This window comes from Lithobates pipiens, unplaced genomic scaffold (genome assembly GCF_037356315.1).
Source record: "Lithobates pipiens isolate NorthernLeopardFrog02 unplaced genomic scaffold, aLitPip1_a1.2 Scaffold_10, whole genome shotgun sequence".
Taxonomy (NCBI): Eukaryota; Metazoa; Chordata; class Amphibia; order Anura; family Ranidae; genus Lithobates; species Lithobates pipiens.
Window position 1 is genome coordinate 187,218,555 of NW_027507686.1, and position 16,358 is coordinate 187,234,912.

A 16,358-nucleotide genomic window follows, 5' to 3' on the forward strand; every position below is an offset into this window, starting at 1 on the left:
ATTAATTGCTTGAAACCAACTGATGACACAGTATGGGGTCTATTTATAACACATTTGTTGTACAAATGTCAGAAGCATTTATGCATGCTGAACTAAATGAGACCATAACTTTTGTAACAGATTAATGACGGCTGTATCTTCAGCTCCATCTAGTGGCCAAAACTATCAAGGTTTTTTTATTTTTTTATTTTTTTGTTGCGCTTTCAATTTGCATTTGGAACTTTGCCTGAGTTTTAGATGAATGCAGTAACTAAGTGGATTGTTAATTATTCTTACCCTCTTGGGAGTATCTCCTATACCCCTGGTGCCTCACCTGTGGCCCTTTGAGACTTTTTGTGGGGCTCCTGCAGACACAAATCTGCGTTTCTAATAGTCTCATGTAATATGTCCGCAGTCTCTGATCGTCCCCTGTAGTGTGTCCACGGTCTCTGACCCTCTATTGTATCCAATCCATAATCTCAAACAATTCTTTGTATTATGCCCACAGTCTCTGATAGGGATGAGCTTCGTGTTCGAGTCGAACATACATTCGACTCTAACATCGGCTGTTCGCCCGTTCGGCGAATTCCGAACGTTATGGGCCATTCGCACCAAATTCGTGTGGCGCTCACGGCCCACAATGCACTGCGATGGCGCAGTGCATTGCTGGCTCATGATTGGCCAAGCATGCACTGTGACCCCGCATGCTCGGCCAATCACAGCGCCGGCAGCGAGGAGAGCCATGATTGGCAACAGGCAGGATGCCTGTGGCCAATCATAGCTCAGGCTGTGTAGTACATGCCCCACACTATATAAGGCCACCAGCGCGGTGGCCTTGTGTAGTGTGTTGGCATCTGTAGCAGTTAATGGGTGTTCTGTGTACCTTCAACACAGTATACACCGATAGTTATCGGCCGATTTTTCGTTCTTGCTCTTCTGTAGTGGTTGTTGTGTGCGTGCCCTGACCGCAGTATACACCGCTATATTCACCTATATATCTAGCGATATATCTATCTTTTATAATAGAGCTGTCAGTCAGTGTTAGGAGATTGTGCGTGCTGTCTGCGTGCTCTGAACCCAGTATACACCGCTATAGCCACCTATATAGCTAACTATCTTGCTTGTTTTAAATAGAGCTTGCAGTCAGCAGTAGGAGATTGTGCGTGCTGTCTGCGTGCTCTGAAAAAGATGGACGGCAAAACAAATTATACAGGGGTGATAACCCTTCCCTATGTTTTCCAAAAAGCTTAAAAATAGTTTTTTTTGACTGAAGCTACACTTTAAAAACGTACCAGTTGAAAATGACAAACCGATTCAACTTAACACAACAAACCTACACAGTCCCTGTCTTGTTTGCACCACCTGTATACTGCTGTTCTGAGTATATAGGGCCTGGGGGCCACACGCATTTCCTTTTTTTAATATGGGTACGGGGTTCCCCTTAATATGGGTACAAGACCCAAAGGGGCTGGTAATGGGCAGGGAGGGCTACCCATGCCATTTTTCTCAATGATTTTCAACCATATTGCCGGAACCAGATATAACATTAAAACCGCAAGCAGCTTTAAATGACGTTATTTCCATTAAATGTCATTTTGTGCAGGGACTGTTCTAAACACGGGGAACACGTGGCACTTCACAGGCATACTACAGACACCCCCCAGGCACCATATTTAAAGGAATATTTCACTTTTTTTTTTTCATTTTAATCGTCATTAAAATCAGTGCTCCTGCCAAAACGGTCATTTTTAAAAGTTTTTTTTGCATTGACCCATGTCCCCTGGGGCAGGAGCCAGGTCCCCAAACCCTTTTTAGGACAGTATCTTACATATTAGCCGTTAAAATTAACACTTTTAATTTCGAACGTTTGAGTCCCATAGACTTCAATGGGGTTCCAACGTTCGTACGAATTTGGGGTCCGTTCGAAAGTTCTGGTGCGAACCGAACCGGGGGGGTGTTCGGCTCATCCCTAGTCTCTGATCATCTTTTGTACCCTGTCCACCGTCTCTGACCATCTCCTGTATTAGATCCATCATCTGGCCATCTCTTGTATTATGTCCATATCCTGTATTATTGTCCATCATCTGACCATCTCCTGTGTTACAGTATATCCAGTGTCTCCAACTATCTATTGTACCTGTCTGTAGTCTGACTATCCCTTGTATTATATACACAGTCTGACCATCTCTTGTATGCACATTCTCTGACTATCTCCTGTAACCTGTCCACGGTCTCTGATCAACCAGTGTATCAGGTCTCCACCCTCAGACCATAGTCTTTGACTACATCCTGTTGTGGGTCTGCAGTCTGATATTGGATTTTATGTGCAGCCCTTTGGTGATGTTGAGGGTCACACTGGAGGCCCCCCCCCCCCCCATATTACAAACGTTGACTACCACTGTCCTATACAAGAGAAAGGTGGAATTTATCATTCGACACACAATGCGAGTTTAGAGCCAAATATTAGTTCCACTCAGAAATTATTGAACATGCTCAATCTGCATGGAGAGATGCTCCTCATGTGCATCTCCATCTAGCCCGACGACTTTGTTCATTCGACCTCCCTGACGGCAGACTCCTCCATCATTGTATACTTCTAATAAGACCCCTTTCACACTGAGGTGCTTTTCAGGTGCTTTTACGCTAAAAAAGTGCCTGAAAAGCTCTCAAAAACCCATTTCCATTAAAATCAATAAACGCTTTCACACTGGGGCAGTGTGTGCTGGCAAAGTAGTGAAAAAAAACAAAAAACACCCCTCTCCATTGAAATGAATGGAAAGCTCTTCAAAAGTGCCTACAAAGCTCTTCAAAAGAGCTCAGTGTTTTACTGGCTGTTTAGAAGCACCTCAGTGTGAAAGGGGCCTTAGTGTTTGCTGTACTCCTTTGCACTTGTGAATCACCCTTTTCTCGACGCTTGATCCTTTCTATTCTATTGCAAAAAAAACTAAATCTGGCATTCAGAGGATGGCAGAAGAGGGCGCACAGTCAAATACTATTGCTATTTATTGCATATGTCTCTATGTAACAGAATGGCACTTTAAGGGAATACGTGTGTCTGATGCAGTCTTCACCCCCTGGGGATCCCGGTGTAGAACAAGCCCCGGCAAAGCCAAATAAAGATTCCACCTCCGCCCAGGAATGCAAGTGACTGCACCTATGTAAAGTTCCCACACTTAACCCTTTATCCAGAGAAGGAACACAGCACAACAATTTCTGAATTTAACATTTTTTTTTTTATTTATTAAGTACCGAAAACACGGTGCTATATTTTACAAGAGCCCGCGAAGGGCTAAGGCACATTTGAGCAAGTTGGTTAAAAAGGACATAAGAGCACAAACAGGAATGCTTCCCTGAGATTTAAAACCCAAATCTGCATAGTAATGGATGTTAAATGGGCTTATTTAGTAAAGCAGTCTTGGGGTGATCTGCAAAGTTCAGTAATCCATGGCGACCGGATATGCCATTACAGAGGAATACTGTGCTTTTTAATGGAGTTTTGCCTTATCAAGTAATCTGAAAGCCATTATACAATGAATATTGCGTTCTGTAATACACCTACAATGGAAAGACGCTCTTTAAAGTTCACGGTTGTGTTTGACACATTTTAAAAATAATGTTCTATAACTTACTCTTTTTCTCTTTGCATCATATATCTTTATATAAAAGGGCCAAGGGTGCCTCTATACAACCCAATCTGTACAATAAATGGAACCCATTAAAGCACCACTTGTGAGAAGTGAAGAGAGACATGTAGTTTTCGCCAAGAAGGCGATCCCACTGCTTACAGTCATCGGAAACATCTGTGTATTCATAAGGAAAAGAAAAAAAAAACAAAAAAAAAAAAAAAAACAACAACAACAACAACAACACACACAATGGGACTAGGGGGGGACTTTCACACCGAATCAAATTCATCTGCAGTTGACCAATCTGTACATAGCAACATACACTTAACACCAAGGGACATGCTGCCCCTACCCCAATATTTTTATAACATTTTCTACATGATCAGAATACAGTCTGATCCTTGGATATTGCAGGTTTGTTTTTTACTAAAAGTGACATTTATTTGTCAAAGGGATCAAATAAACTGCTGTAAGTATACCAGACCTATACTAGTTCCATGCAGCATATCTAAGAGTGAAAAAAAAAAAAAAAAAAAAAAAGGGAATAAGAAATCACTACCGCCGAGACTGGCCAGTACAGCCTGTTGGGTGAGAAGGTCTAACAATAGTAGAAAGGCACAGGTTATCGCTTCCTTTTATAGTACATGTATTTGCATTAGCTCTACTAACCAAGACACGCACATTCACCCGTGTTCACGTACAATCCCATAGACCAATTTTATTTATTTTTCTTCTTTTCTTACAAAATACATTCACACACATGCGTAACTCTAGTCTATATTCAACCTAGCTACATAAACTGTCCCCCTTGGGCTCTGCTGTGCCATGTCAAGAGTGCTTAGGTGTACACAGGAGAGAATGGGAAGGGCCAGGATAGTAGTCCATCGGTCAATGCTTTCTTGCTGATCTTCTGAGGAGGCACGGAGACAAGTGGGCGCTGCATCATTAGCTAAGGAAATCCTCCTTCCGGTAGCCCTTCTGTAAAACAAACAAAAAGTGTTCACTGAGAAGGCACATATAACTAGGGAGAATGGAGTTGTAGTAGTTAGCCCTGATGTCTTATAACACTGCGGCCCTGGATTCAGATCATGCCATTGGCACTAAACGCTTGAAGATGTTATATTCTACCCATATACCACTGCATTAGTTCCAGTTTTCTTTGACAATACCTAAATATATATACGGATAGGCTAATCACTTTCTAACTACAGTAGCTTCTCTCAACCTTTTCAACACAGAGGAACCCTTGAAGCAAGTTCCGGTCTCAGGGAACCCCTGGTAATATTACTATATCAACTCATTGATAAATTAGTGTGATGGTCAGTGGAAAGATTGCCCCCTTACACTTGTGGTCATTGGGAAGAATTACCCTCTTACAGAAAGCTGGTTTAAGTGGGAACTTTTAGAGGCAAAAACTGCTCATTGCTCAAGGAGCCTCTGGAGGAACCCTGGCTGAGAAACCTTGACTTACAGGTTGCTATGTGTCTATATGAGGTAGGAACATTTGTTTGGAAACTCCACTGGACCTTATAATGTCGTTGATCAGGAACAGTGACGTTGATTTACTAAAGGCAAATCCACTTTGCACTACAGGTGCACTTGGAAGTGCAGTCACTGTAGATGTGAGGGGAAGCATTGCTGATTTTATCATCCAATCATGTGCAAACTAAAAACGCTGTTTATTTTCTTGCATGTCCCCCTTAGATCTACAGCGACTGCACTTCCAAGTGCACTTGTAGTGCAAAGTGGATTTGCCTTTCATAAATAACCCCCAGTGTGTAATGCCCTGTGCACACGACCAGTTTTCCAGTCGGAATCAACTTTGAAGGTTTTTCCCGATGGAATTCCACTGAAACCGTCTTGCGTACACACCAAAGTCCAACTGTCAAGAGCGCTGTGACGTGCAACACATACGACGGGACTAGAAAACGGAAGTTCAGTAGCCAGTAGCTTCCGACGTACTTGCTTAAAAGCATGCATCGTTTTTGGTCCGTCAGAACAGCATACAGATGAGTGGTTTTACCGATAAGAATTGGTTCCGTCGTAAATATTTAGAATATATGTTCTATTTCTAGGTCTGTCAGAATTTTTGATGTAAAAAGTCCAATGGGACACACGATTGGAATATACGATGAAAAGCTCCAGTCTGACTTTTTCTGACGGACATGCCACTCGTGTGTACACGGCATAAGAGTAGCAGAATATTGCAATATAAAATATAGGATATAAATAGCAAGAAAGTGAAGCATCTTCTTATTCCCCAATGTATAACCTTTCCACCATCCCCTGCTCAATTGTCAATCCACCCAGCAGTACAGTCCTGACGGCAGGACCCTTTACCTTGATCCAAACAGGCTTCTGCTTTGACATGTTTCACACATTGGGCTTGTGGTGATGGGTAAATGCAGAGTGCCTTCGGTTGCATTCTGCTTTTAATTGAGATCAGTATAAAATGCTTCAGATATTACATATTAGAGAGAGTTTATTGGCAGGGGCATCTGATCTACTACAGTTAAATCTTTTAGGGTCCTTTCACACGGGGCGGATCAGTTCTGATCCGCCCCGTGGATATCCGTTTGCTCAGCGGGGATCACTCCGCCGATCCCCGCTGAGCAGGGAGATGACAGGTCTGTCTCTGCACACTGCGCAGGGACGGACCTGTCACAGCGCCGCTCTCCCCTATGGGAGATCGGATGACGACGGACCGCAGTGCCCGTCGTCACCCGATCCGATCCGCAGACGGATGGAAAAATAGCTTTTTCCTCCGTTACACTTTTTCGGATCGGAGCGGGTCGGATGTCAGCGGACATGTCACCGCTGACATCCGACGCTCCATAGAGCTCTATGGAGCACCCGTTCAGGTCCGCCTGAAAAACTGACAGGCGGGCCTGAACGGGACGTCAGTGTGAAAGGGGCCTTAAACTGCATTAACCTGTTTTTGGATTCCTAGTTTACTAATAAAGACGATGTTCTGACAATAAAAAAAAGCCATCAACACAAGCCTTTTAAGAGACCATGGACTAACCAATGTGATTGTAAAAACATCTTTAGGTCTACCATCAACTGTGTATTACATGGGCAGGCCTGCATTGATACAAATTGAATGGATTGTCTAGGTGGGTCCCCCTATTATATAGATTTGGTAAATCTATAGAGATTGTACAGTCAGACTATCACAAAAAGGCAACAGTAATTGGCTGGCACAAGCAAAGGTGTCCCAGGTGAGCGGCTGATTTTCTTCTTTTTCTGGGATGGGGGGGGGGATGGATAAGATACACTATATTGTCAAAAGTATTGGGACATCTGTTATTACAAACATTAATGGCATCCCAGTCTTGGTCCGTAAGGTATTCTATATTGAGTTGGCCCACCCTACGCAGCTATAACAGCTTCAACTCTTCTGGGAAAGTGGTCCACAAGGTTTAGGAGTGTGTCTATGGGAATGTTTGACCATTCTTCCAGAAGCGCATTTGTGAGGTCAGGCAATGATGTGGACGAGAAGGCCTGGCAGTCTCCGCTCTAATTTTTCCCAAAGGTGTTCTATCAGGTTGAGGTCAGGACTGTGCAGGCCAGTTAAGTTCCTCCACCCCAAACTTACTCATCCATGTCTTTATGGACCGCACTGGATCAAATCATTTGGTGGAGGGGGAATTATGGTGTGGGTGGGATGGTTTTTCAGAGGTTGGGCTTGACCCCAGTGAGTTTCAGTGAAGGGAACTCTTAAGGCGTCAGCATACCAAGACATTTTGGACAACTTCATGTTCCCAACTTTGAGAGGAACAGTTTTGGGCTGGCCCCTTCCTGTTTCAACATGACTGCACACCAGTGCACAAAGAGGTCGGGGAAAAAATAAAAATAAAATGGCTGAGCCATTTTTCGTCAAACATTCCCATAAACACACCTCCTAAACTTTGCGGACAATCTTACCAGAAGAGTTGAATCGGTTATAGCTGGGTCAACCAAATATTGAACCCTTCTGACTAAGACTGGGATGCCATTAAAGTTAATGTGTAAATGTCCCAATACTTCTGACAATGTAGTGAATGTGGTGTGCACCCAGAGGCTGCTGACTTCTTTTTGTTTGGAAACGAAGGGTAGTCTAGTAGAGTAGACCTCAGGCAGGGCTGACAACTATGCATGGTACTTTAGAGTATCAGAGGTAATGTCAGTTCATGGGCTTTCTGGCAGAATTAACAAGATTCTTTCCTGTACTTGCAGTCACCTTAAAGTGGTTGTAAACCCTTACAGACCACTTTGACCTACGGGTAAGCCTAGATTAAGGTTTACCTGTAAGTCCATGAAATATCTCCTAAACCTACATGGTTTAGGAGATATTTGCAAAAAGACAGGCACCGCTGTCTACGGTGCATGTGCCATAGACAGCGGCATGCTGAGCATGCCGCTAACGGCGATATGCCATTAGTGGCAGCTCCCGTGCGCATGCACGGGAGTGACATCGCAGCGCCGGAGCAGCGATACCCGGAAGAAGATGGACACTTCATGCTACAGGGGACAGCGGTGACATCGCTGGCTCCTGTGCCAGGTAAGTGACACATAATGGGCTACTGTGCGATCCATAGTAGTCCATAATGCTTTACCTTTGCAGGGAGACAAAGAGGCATGCCACACACACCAAAAAAAGTACACCAGGGGAACCTAGCACACCTTGTCCCCCCCCCCCCCCCCTTTCCCTGCTGTTCCCCTTGCCGCATTCATTGGCTATTCCTTCCTGTCAAAATGTTGCCACTGCTGAATAAAATACCTTTTGAACAACATTTGTAAACATGGTACAGAAATGGAATTCAAATATTTCTTCTAAATAAATGTGCTCCTATTTACACCACAAACAACTCCTTCTTCCCATTCTCCCCCTAGCTATTCTGTTACTGCTGATTTGTTTAGATTTTTTCTACTTTTAACCATTAATAGTAACATTTAAGTTTTTATAATTTAATTTTATTTGTTGTATAAAAAAGCTAAATTTTAAATAAAATTTTGCTCTGGTACAAAGCATTGCACCCAGGACAAATTGTAAAAGATATGATAGATTATCTACAGTATTTTTTTTTTTTTTTAATTAACATTTAAAAGTAGAAAAGTGTGGTTTTTGTTAAGTGTCTATGGATTGCACAAATAAAACATTTTTGTAAGATAGCGCCAGAAGAAAGCCTGTTTGTCCTTAAAAAAAAAAAAAAATAAATAATAATAATAAATGTATTAGTTTATTTTAAGAAATTATTGCTGAAGAACAGGCCTATAAAAGGAAATGTAAAAAGGACTCTGGTCAAAAAGACAACATTTGGCAACTGTGCATATATTGCAGAAGTTAACCAATTTTAATTTTTTAATTTGGCAAAACATACACTTTAAAAGCAGAGTTTCTAATCATATTTTTGTTCATTAAAAGTCAGCAGCTACAATAAGTGTAGCTGCTGACTTTTAATAAACAGCCACTCACTTGTCCCATGATCCAGCAGTGTACTCACGCATTATGTTGTTCCAGTGCCCTCCTTCGGTGGTACTGGCATCTACTATGGGCACTTGGCTGTGACAGCTTGCGGCTTCGCAGCCGGATGCCCAGTGTGCATGCATGAGCAGCGCTGCTCGCTGGCATGGTTCCAAAGTCTTCTAGGACCTGTCACGTGTCCCAGAAGACTTCAGGATAGAAAAATTCCGATCGCCTAAGGTGACTGGAACGGAAGTAGGAACGGGTAGCTGTCAAAATCGGGTACCTGCTCTCCCCCTCCTCCCCAAAAGCTCAGTTTCAAAACAGGAGCTGGAGAGGAGGCCTTAAAGCGGAAATTCTATTTTTGGGTGGAACTCCGCTTTAAGGTTTTGCTTCCAATTAAGGAAAATGTTACATGTCAGGGATGTTGGGGGATAGAGTTCACTTTTAAAAAGAAAACGTGGATTGCAGGAAAACTGACCATTGCAGTTGCTGACCTACTCCTGGAGATGCCCGTAGTGGTCACTTCTGAATTCATTCAAAACAAGCAACCAGCATACAGTCCAGTAAGAAACCTTAAAATTTGCATATTTATTTTGAGAGTAGCATTTTCAGAAGGTCAGTAAACTCAAGTCTTCAGATTGCTCTCCACGCAGGCAGTCTGTTACTTGTCTTCAGCACCCCCCCTTTTATCAATGTTAGCATATTAGGAACTCCATTCCACTCTTCACCTCACTGCTGGAATATATGGGGAGGTAAATGTCATATGTAAAAGTGCTGGACAAAGTCTACTTACTGATTTGTAGTCCCGGTGTAACTTGCTGTATTGCCACATATTGGTAAGGAGGCTGGCGGCTGCCCGGGAGGCCTTCTCACTGTCTGGACTAAAAAAAGAGACATGTTCATCTTAATGTGTTGCCATCTAGCATTATAACCTATAGATGCTAAATCGATGATACAATAAATGAGAAGCTATTAATGTAATTCATTACAGAGTAACTTTACTTTTGGGGAGAAAAAAAAAAATGAATCCCCCGGGTGGTCTATGTGCATTGTAAGGATTTGCAGTAAGTAATTAACCCTTATAAAGTATCTCACCAAAAATATATTTCCTATTGCACATGCCTAAAATCTGACCTGCACCTTTGTGCGGACCAAACAAGCAGGAAATTACTATTCTGAGGAAGTTCTGTACACAGTTTGTGTACAGAAGGCCTGCAGGGTAGGCACATTGCATGCATTTTACAGAAAATTACAACACTGCAGATTGAAAAGGAAAGGTACATTTTAAAGTGGTTGTAACCCTCAGACATGAAATATGAACAAAAGCATATTCCTCTATAGTGAGTACTTGTCTCAATCTAGAGCATGAAGGGGATTATTTACTAAAACTAGAGTGCAGAATCTGGTGCAGATGTGCACGGTAGCCAATTAGCTTCTAACGTCAAATTGCTGAATTAAACTTTGACATTAAAACCTACAAGCTGATTGGTTAATATGCACATCTGGACCAGATTCTATGTGCTCCAGTTTTAGTAAATCCCCCCCCCCCCCCCCAAATGTAATTTCTGACAATTCTTCCTGAAACCAAGAGAAGTATGATGATGGGAGGGAGCTCCAGCTGATTTACAGCCCGAGCTCTGAGTGCTGTGTGAAGGGGGATTATGCCCCTTTCCTCCAATCAGCTCTCAGAGCTCTCCTCACTGATTTAACTTCAGCTCTCCACCCCCGCTTTTCAGAGCTGAGAGATTCTGTATAAATTCTGCACTTTGAATGAATGTAGGGGAAAGACAGCTGTAAATAAACATTTACAACTTATGTAGAGGAATTTTTTTTCTCTGTATCACCTGAAGCCAGTCACTTTACTGACTACATGTGAGGCTTTACAACCACACCACAAAATCTCAATATGGCTTGTGCAGATGTATATGAGATTATTTATCCATCTTAGATAGATATAGATTTTGCCACATAAGTGGAGTCATCTGCTTTAAAGTTTAGCATGATGCATACAAAATGGTCTTTAATTTGTTTTTCTTCTGTTTGAAAGTAAATCTGGGGACAAAAAAAAAACTGTCCCTTTGGGGAGAATCAAGTTCGATTCCTATAATTCCATTCCAGGTTCCATAGATAAAGACCTAAAATTTGTTTTCTTTCTTATTCTCATGGAATAAAATTGAACTGGACTGCCAACCATATATCTGGTGCTTTCTTCATTCTACTAAACATACTACTTTCTTTTCAGGCACCTCCCTCTTTGGACCCATCAGAGCTTAGGAAAGTAACCTCTTAACTCAAATGTCAATGGCTCTAAATACAGGCATACCCCACTTTAAGTGCACAATGGGGTTTATTTACTAAAGCTGGAAATTGCAAAATCAGGCTCACTTCTGCATAGAAACCAATGAGCTTCTAACCCCAGCTTGTTCAATTAAGCTTTGGTAGTAAAACCTGGAAGCTCATTGGTTTCTATGCAGAAGTGAGCCTGAGTTTGCCCTCTCAAACATTAGTAAATAAACCCCATTGTGTACCCCAAAAGTGGCTATGCCTGTATACACTTCATGCTTCCCTCTGCTGACCAATTTTATGGAGATGTAGAATTCATTTTCCAGCAGGACTTGGCACCGCCTCACAACTGCCAAAAGTACCAAATTCCTGGTTTAATGATCATGGGATCACTGTGCTTGATTGGCCAGCAAACTCACCTGACCGAAACTCATTGATGCAATAATTCATGCAAAAAGGAGCCCCGACCAAGTATTCAGCGCATACAATACTGTACATGGACAAACTTTTCACTTTGAAATATATCACTATGTGTAACACATCAATATAAATATAAATATAATATATATATATATATATATATATATATATATATATATATATATATATATATATATATATATATATATATATATATATATATATATATACACACATACACATACACACACAAGTTTCACTTTTTGAATTGAATTACTTAAACTTTTTGATGATATTCTAATTTTATGAGATGCACCAGCATATCAAAATCCTGATCCAGCTACACAACTTATTGACAGAGTTGTGCCTCATGTGTTTGTAATGTTAAATTTATTAAAAATATATCAAAGTATTTAGCATGAAGACACATTAAACGTGGATAATTAAACTATAGCTGCCAGCTAGATCTCACCTCTGGTTCTGGTATTAGGCCTAGCTTTATACAATGTCCTGTGTACTTATCTAGCACCACTTACCCATCTCGATTCCTCTTGATGTACATCAGTTTGCTGAGCCCATTGAAATATACTATATCTCGTGCTGCGAGAGGTCCAGCCACAGTCAGGTTATTGAGCACAGCGATAATGTTCACAATGACTTCAGAAGGAGGACTTTTATCATTGCTGTCCCCAGGAAGCTTCTCTAGAAGATGGCTGACTAGCTTGGTGGCTGTAACATGAATGACATAATTAGCAAGGATGAAAGACCACAGTCCATCTAATTCTATATATTCCTATAAATGTGAACTGTTGATGCAGAGTAAAGCAAGGTAAGATTTAAGTAAAGAGATGCTGAATAAAATAAACTTTCATTCTGGCCCTGCTTTTACAGTGCAAGAAGCCTAGGCACTGTAAAAGCCCTGCTTTATGTGGCTGCAATGCAAATGTAGATAAAAAAAAAAAAAAAAAAAAACTCTAAACTTTTTGACCTTAGGAAAGTTAATACATTTCTTAAATTGCATAAGCAGGCAATTTACTTTGCTGCCTGGAGGTTCTCCAAGCAAAGAAAAGTTATTTTAGTGCAACAAGAATCCAGTATAATGGATTACATCTGGTCAGTAAGAAGCATAATTAAAACCCAATACATGGTAAACAAAATGATCAATATATGAGAAGAAGGTTGAGCACTCACACATCTCATCCTTGTTCTTGGCATGTCTTGACAGATTGCGGATGAGCCCCGTTAGGGAGCGCAGCTGGCTGTGATCTGCAGTCCTCAAACGGTCCAGGACGGGATTCAGAATTCGTTCTTGTTCCAGCGCCACCTGGCTCATGACACCTGCCCACTGTTAAAGCACAAATATATTTTACATACAAAGCTCTAAAAAAAAAAAAAATGCATATTTCAGAAAGATATAAGCCAATCAAATCATACCCATCACACCCTACAATGAGACTCTTATGTCACGTCAAAAGGACATCTCTCAGCCATTTCTACATTACACCCCATTCATATTCTAACCACCTTCTACTACATTGAATAGCTTCTACAGATTTAATATGAGTTTTTCCACAGGATATTGGGGTTGAATTACTAAAACTGGAGTGTGCAAAATCTGATGCAGCTGTGCATGGTAGCCAGTCAGCTTCTAACTTTTGCTTGTTCAATTAAGGTTTGACAAATAAAACTGAAAGCCAATTGGTTTCTACGTAGAGCTGCACCAAATCTTGCACTCTCCAGTTTTAGTAAAATGAACCCCGCTGTGTTGATAATTTATATTGTAGTATTCCTTTTAGGGCATATTTCTACCATAGCCTTAAAAATACACAAGCCATTTTATCCAAAACCAAGCTATCACATTATAAATACTTGAAGTCATTTTCAGGCCTTGAACAAGTATTCGCTGATCAAACTAGGACATTGCCTACCCTGCGATCTCCAGCTGTGATATTCTGTAGCGCTCCTGCTGCGGCCTCTGTTGTGTGTCTGTTGAGTTCACATTGCTGCAGTAGTCGGTTGTATAGATGGACAATCTGTGGATGCCACAACCACTCCATCCCCTTCGGATCCTTTGAGATCTCTGCAAAAGTGGCAAGGTCTGTGCCCTGTTGCTGTGAGAAAGAGTGAAGTACAGTGTAAGTCTGGGCATGAGCAACAAAGAAAGGTAAAAAACAAAGATCACCTGTGTGGTGGACCTTCAATGAAGTCACCCAAAAGTGCCAATTTAGTTCTAGCTGGAACATGGTGGGCTGAGTCAACCTCTGGCTTCCTGCAAGTCTCGGATACACTAATAGCCAGTCTTCACTGACATACTTACCATCTATAACCATATGGGAGTTTTGGGTGTTCCATAAACAGGAGCATAAAACAATGTTCTGCAAGGCTCAATCACTGACCCAAGGAAGATGTTATCAAACGTATAATAACATTTTTATAAGTACATACTTTTGTTATACTTAAAAGAGATCCTGTCACCAGATAATTTCAACAAAGATCTTCCCATAAAATTTTAGGCGTATTTAAAGCAGAACTAAAAACTTCCCTTCCCTCATACGGTCTTATTCCTAGTCGACATCTTCTGCCATCCTCATTGGTTGGAACTGGATGACCTCAGTCCTGTGCATGTGCAAGAAGCGGTCATCCCAACACAGAGACCAGGGCTAGCCGTGTAAGTAGAGCTGCAGGTGCACAGATCAGTGTACATGCCAGAGGAAACAGAGCAGGCAGATAGTTGAATCGAATTGCAAAAGAGACATGTAGACATTGATTTACTAAAACTGAAGAGTGCAAAATCTGGTGCAGCTCTGAATATAAACCAATCAGCTTCCAAAGCTCAATTGAACTAGATGAAGATAAAAGCCGATTGGCTACCATGCACAGCTGCACCAGATTTTGCACTTTCCGGTTTCAGTAAATCAACCCTGTAAGGTCTCTTCTGCAATAAAAAGCCTGTCTGCTCACTGTCTGACAGTAGAACTTTTGCGTTAACATATTTTATGCACCTTTAAAAGCCTCTCTTGTGTAGATATCCAAAAGCCCCGCTGGGCACCACCATCTTGAGTGTGATGTCAGCAGCTTTCACGCAACTGACATTCTATAGTCCCTGTATTCCCTTTTGCTCCTTTCCCAGAAGCTACATAAAAAGAATTATGAAGAGAGGGGTGCAGGAGCTGAGCCATCACAGAGTAGTAGACCCTCTCAAAAGAGGGGAGGCCTATGCCATGCAACAAGGAAAGGCGTGAACTCTTCTAGAGTATTCAAAATTTTCCAGCATAGCAGGAAGTACATTGCAAGTTCATAAAAATATAGAGTGTGGAAAATACACTTCATGTAAGGATTACTTGATATTTCCTGTGCTTTTACCTGCAATTTTAAAAGTTGGTGATATCTTAGTATAATTGTGTCACATAGTTTTAAATAATTACCTCTTTCAGTTTCCGGCTCTGAGGGGTGAAACAACCCACACCGTCGCCTGCCGCAGTGCGTCCCCTCTGGGTTCCTTCCAGCCTTTGCAGGGAAGATGGGGGCAACTCATCATACAGTCGGTAGGACAGGTTTCTGAGCACACATACTGCATTTTCAACGCTCTAGAAAAAAGGTACATAAAGTTGTATTTACTAATAACGGCTAACCCTTTGCATAAATCAACGTAGTAAGACCAATAGCCCTCAGTCATGCTCATTTCCGTTATTAGTTATATCTCTCTCTCTGGGTTTACCATGACCAAAAATTATCTCAGTACCATTGATACCAAAGAAAAAGGAAAGGATGATGTTGTTTGTACACTTACTTGATTAGTCACATCTGGAGCACAGCCTTGTAACCCCAATGAGATAGAGAATATATTATAATATAATGAATTCCGTTTATTTGCGGAGATTTTCTCTCACTTCCTGTTTGGCTATGGGGCAGGAAATTAAAAGAAATTATCTGCAATAGGACAGGGATGGCAAAAAAAAATAAAAAAATAAAAAAAAAAAAAAAAAAAAAAAGAAGGGGGCTATAACCCTCCCTTACTCCATTAAAAATGAAAAAAAAGGAAGCTGTCAAAGCCAACAGCCAATCATAGGTGGGCTCTCTATTTTTGTGAAATTTATGGAGAGGACTAAGAGGATACAACAATGCCAGTGGTGCAGGAGAAAACATAGCACAGTGATAAAGGTATGTGGTCCTGGCATTGAGCAAAGGACGGATTGGGAGCAGGAACAAATAAATCCATCTGTTAATTTTATTTTAGTTGATTGCTGACGATAAAAATAAAGGATTCCTTAATATGTACAACTCACACAAGCAAAGGATTGTAGGAGAGTCCTACTACCTACCTGCCAGGTATAGGAGACCATCTCAGTGTCCCTACATTAAAACCCCTTTGGCAGCTAGGTAAGTGCCATGCAAGTTTTACCCAAATAGTGTAGCTTTCCTTCTACCCTGGGTACCCCCATGCTATATAATCTAATCAGCTACTGTATAAACATTAACACCTACCTCCTATATAGATTACCAGTAGCTGAGATCTATGGCAAGTCACTATAATATATAGCAATCTCCTAAGTGTAACTGACCAGCTCAGTCTCCCTTGCATCAGAACCATCCCTACTACC

The 16,358-nt window shown here is 41.4% G+C and overlaps 1 protein-coding gene across 2 annotated transcripts in view; it reads right to left on the reverse strand.

Annotated features, from left to right (window-relative positions):
- Positions 1-3,189: 3,189 nt before the first annotated feature.
- PKP3 (plakophilin 3) overlaps positions 3,190-16,358 on the reverse strand; it is a 135,358-nt gene continuing 122,189 nt past the window's right edge. For both annotated transcript variants that reach the window (XM_077460739.1, XM_077460738.1), the window contains 6 exons: positions 15,183-15,344; positions 13,686-13,868; positions 12,949-13,102; positions 12,294-12,486; positions 9,848-9,935; positions 3,190-4,583 (listed from right to left, as the gene is read on the reverse strand). In XM_077460739.1, coding sequence (XP_077316865.1) covers positions 4,551-4,583; positions 9,848-9,935; positions 12,294-12,486; positions 12,949-13,102; positions 13,686-13,868; positions 15,183-15,344 — 813 coding nt within the window. In that variant the 3' untranslated portion in view covers positions 3,190-4,550. The remainder of the gene's footprint in view (positions 4,584-9,847; positions 9,936-12,293; positions 12,487-12,948; positions 13,103-13,685; positions 13,869-15,182; positions 15,345-16,358) is intronic.